The sequence below is a fragment of the Nicotiana tabacum genome, chromosome 14 (assembly GCF_000715075.1).
Source record: "Nicotiana tabacum cultivar K326 chromosome 14, ASM71507v2, whole genome shotgun sequence".
Lineage (NCBI taxonomy): Eukaryota > Viridiplantae > Streptophyta > Magnoliopsida > Solanales > Solanaceae > Nicotiana > Nicotiana tabacum.
Genome location: NC_134093.1, coordinates 23,617,070 through 23,620,784, shown reverse-complemented (window position 1 = coordinate 23,620,784; position 3,715 = coordinate 23,617,070). Strand labels below are relative to the sequence as shown.

The 3,715-nt window shown below is 37.1% G+C and overlaps 1 protein-coding gene across 2 annotated transcripts; it reads right to left on the bottom strand.

The window, feature by feature from the left end:
- Positions 1-795: 795 nt before the first annotated feature.
- LOC107769453 (GATA transcription factor 1-like) lies at positions 796-3,287 on the bottom strand. 2 transcript variants are annotated; one of them, XM_016588669.2, is made up of 2 exons: positions 2,925-3,287; positions 796-1,670 (listed from the first exon to the last, which is right to left on the bottom strand). In XM_016588669.2, the coding sequence occupies exons 1-2, from the start codon at positions 3,141-3,143 to the stop codon at positions 1,023-1,025; spliced, it is 867 nt and encodes a 288-aa protein (XP_016444155.1). In that variant the 5' UTR covers positions 3,144-3,287; the 3' UTR covers positions 796-1,022. The 2 variants fall into 2 exon arrangements, with proteins under 2 accessions (XP_016444155.1, XP_016444156.1); XM_016588670.2 differs by having other exon boundaries at positions 2,686-3,162.
- Between the last annotated feature and the right edge of the window lie 428 nt (positions 3,288-3,715).

Here is a 3,715-nt window from a genome sequence, read left to right as displayed (position 1 = left end):
AGAAAATCATACAACGTCCATACAGATTGGCAGACTTATAAAAAAGGCAGCCCAATGCACAAAGCATCTCGCGTTCACGTATATTTTGGGAAAGAGCCGCACCTCAAGGGTGTGATGTAGACAACTTACCCTGATGCAAGTATTAGTAGTTGCTTCCACGGCTCGAACCTATAACTTATAGGTTACACGAAGACAATTTTACCGTTGCTCTAATGTTCCCCTTGGTATTAGCAAACTTATAAAGTGACAAATTACACTGCTGGGAACAAACTCATTGTCCACATTCCTGCTCATATTAGCATTGAAAGTAAGAGTTCAGGAGAAAGAGGAACAAGAAATACCAGCCAGTTAGTCAAAAAAATGGTCACTATGTTAAGCTCCCTGCTTTATTCCTCTGAGATAGAAGAAAAAGAATTATTCATCCCATAGCCTGATCAACAGCTACTATAATAAGAACATTGTACAATTTCCACTCTTTTTTACTTCTAACAAGTAAACAATATGGCTGAATGCTTCATAGGCAAAAAGAAGCATATTACAAGACATTCATTACATAAAGAAGCAAACCAAAGTAAAATGATCAAACCCCTCAAATAATTGGAACACTTAGACCTTCAAAACTTCCATCTCTGCAGCTTCTGCAACTGTTAAACTGCTTAGTTAGCAGTGGTAGCAAAATAGTTTTCGACCAACTACCACAAACAACACTCTTTGTTCTTTCCTTTTTTTCTTTTTGATCAGTCACAAACCAAAAATGTATCATTTCCAATCCATGCAAATGAAAAGGTAAGTAGGTAGAATTAAAAAACTGACATCTTTGTCAAGAACTCTTCTTTCTGGATTCTGTCTAAAAGCATAATCAAACACACTAAGTTCAAAATTCCTAGTGGATTTTGATGGAAAACCAAAACAAATATTGGTTCACTAACAATCTAGACCATTACAAACAAACCTAGAGTCTATGCTAACTATGGTAAAAGAAGAAAAATGGCCAAAAAGATGCTGTAGACGACGACTCAATCCTATCCTACACTATATCCACAAGCTTCATGAATCATCATTCCTCCCACTCCTATCTTCTGCTTTCTCATCTCCAAAACCTTCCGGTGAGAATTGGAATGCACAGTCGGCGAGAAAGTAGGGCTGTTTGCCGGGCGATACTCTGGCAACAACCTGCCTGACTTATAGCGGACCCCACAAGCATTACACAGTGTTTTCGGCCCCAGGGGACCTGCCCGCCATTGTGGGGTCTTATCAGCTCCACAGTGTTGGCACCTCCTCCCGATACAAGCACTTTTAGCTGAATTCATCGGTAACGAAAGCAATGGTTCACGTTGCTTAACGATCTTGAAACTCGGTTTGTTCACCAACATACAATGCTCGCTTGGCAAGTCAGCAAAGCTGCCTCTTCGTCGTCTACGCCTTCTCTTGCTCCGTGCACGAACGGGGTAATTAACTGGGACTTTTAAGCTGGCACAGCAGCTCATATACGCGTTTGCATTAGCGCTGCCATTGCCACTGCTGTTGCAGGTGCTGCTACTATTCTCCAGCACTGAAACCGGGCTATGGTGATCAAATACAATACTTGGGTTATCGGCAAGTATGCCAAACTCCACTGCTGGAAATGCATCTTTGTTTGACAGCCATTCCAATTCTTCCTCAACACATTCCTGCAAAATGCAACATGTTAATAATCTTGAGTGAGCCAGCAACCAACAAATTACCAAAATTATTCTTGCTTTTGTTTTTATTTTTGATAACAATGGTGTTCGAGCTAGCTTGTGCGTAGCTCAGACTATTTCACTGGGTACCTGCTACCTCCCACTAGCACAAGTAACAGGAATTTCCATTAAGGCTTAAAAAGTTATTCTAACTCATATATTTTTTTTTCATGTTCAACTTTTAAGATTTTGTTTAAAAAAAGATAAAATTTAGTGTTTTCATTATATCAAAAGGAAGAAAAGATATCCAGGAGAGAATCTAGTCGTTTTCTAGGCTTAGACATTGTAAACAATACAAGAGAAAGAAAATAAAAGTCAAAATTCTCAAGTGGGACAATTTGCAATTTGGACAAATTTGTGGTAAATAAATATTGATGATAGGGACAAAAGTGTCTTTTCAAGATTGTGAAATACAAGTTGAAACGGATATGGTGCATTTATTTGAACAGCTCAGACATCGTGACAACCAATGCCCAATCATAAAGACATGTTGTGAAAATATTCCAAAATTCCTAAAATATCCCCCATATTTTAGTTTCCAAAAAAACACAACTTTTCATATTTTTTTTCAGCACAAAAAAAATGCCAAATTTTAATAACAACATCTAAAATTCAAAGGAATTGTTTTACTCAAACACCAGCCCCATGTCATGCACTCTTTTTGGTAGCGTTAGGGTTTCAAGGGCAAAATGGTCCAAAAATTTATTTTTCCTAACGCCTCCCTACTTTGAGCCAGTCAATCCACTTTCTTGTTTCCACCACAACCGGTTCTAAAACTGCCCACCTTTTCCACTATTATTTACCAAAATGCCACTCAATGGCAAATGACGAGCCACCAGTTTTGACTCAGTCGCCTCCCTTAAAACACAGCCATGCAATAAAAGGGTGGTGATACAATCGAAATTATTTCACCTTTAATTAAAAGTCTCGTGTTCGAATCCTAAGAATAATTTAATGGACTTACCCAATACGTATTCGAATTAGTCGAGCCAATAGGTTTTAAACACGTAACACACAGCAAATGCATATGTCAACTCGTCCGAGTCGACTCACCAAAAAACGAGTCACAACGTTTCTGGCCAAAGAACACCCCCGGGTTACACCGAGTCAAGCCAAAACTCGGAACCCAGAGCCCTTTTCAAGGCCAAAAGAGAAGAGAAAAGGAAAAAAAAACAGTGAAATGAAATTTGTATTAAGACTTACAGGGTGTTGTTGGGAGGGAAGAAGGCTAAGAACAGGGTTTGAGGAAAAAGAAGAAGAAGAAGAAGAGAAAGGGTGTTTGTATTTGGTAATGGAATTTGTTGTTTTTTCATCATCATCTTGTAAAACTGTTTCATCTTCCAAAGAGAAGTTGAGAAGGTCATCATCTACATCCACCATAAAACATGCAGCAGCACTTGGGTCCAAAGCCTCCATTTTCATTTTCCAGGAAAATAAACAGAGAAGAGAAAGTGAAACAAGGGTTTGTGGTTATAGGTTTGGTTTGGTTTTGTTTTGTTTTTGAGAGAGAAAAAGGAAATAGTAAGTGGGTGGGTGGCGAAAGATTAAAGAGAGAGACAGAGATATGTTCTCTTTTTACGGGGAATTTATTATTATCAACAGAGTTTTGAGGTTTAAACAAATAAATAAAAAATCAAAGGGTCCGTTTGGCAATAAGAAATTTTTTACTTTTTTCAAAATAAAATTGCATTTTTTTTCGAAATAAGTTTCTGGCGTGACATTTTCAATTTTCACTTGAAGTTTAATTTCGAAAATTTTTAAAAAACTTTAAAAATTTATTTTTTAAAATTTTTTACTTTAAATCACTCACAAAAATTTAAAAATACAACTCTAATTTTCATATATCATTTCCACTTGAAAACAAAATTCACTTTTTCCGATATTTTACAATTCTTATGTCCAAACACCCACAATTTAGGTTTTTCTTTTCGAATGGTAATTACTAATTAGAGGATGTCACGTTTTTTTGTTTCGGAATGTGAGAGACTGGCAGG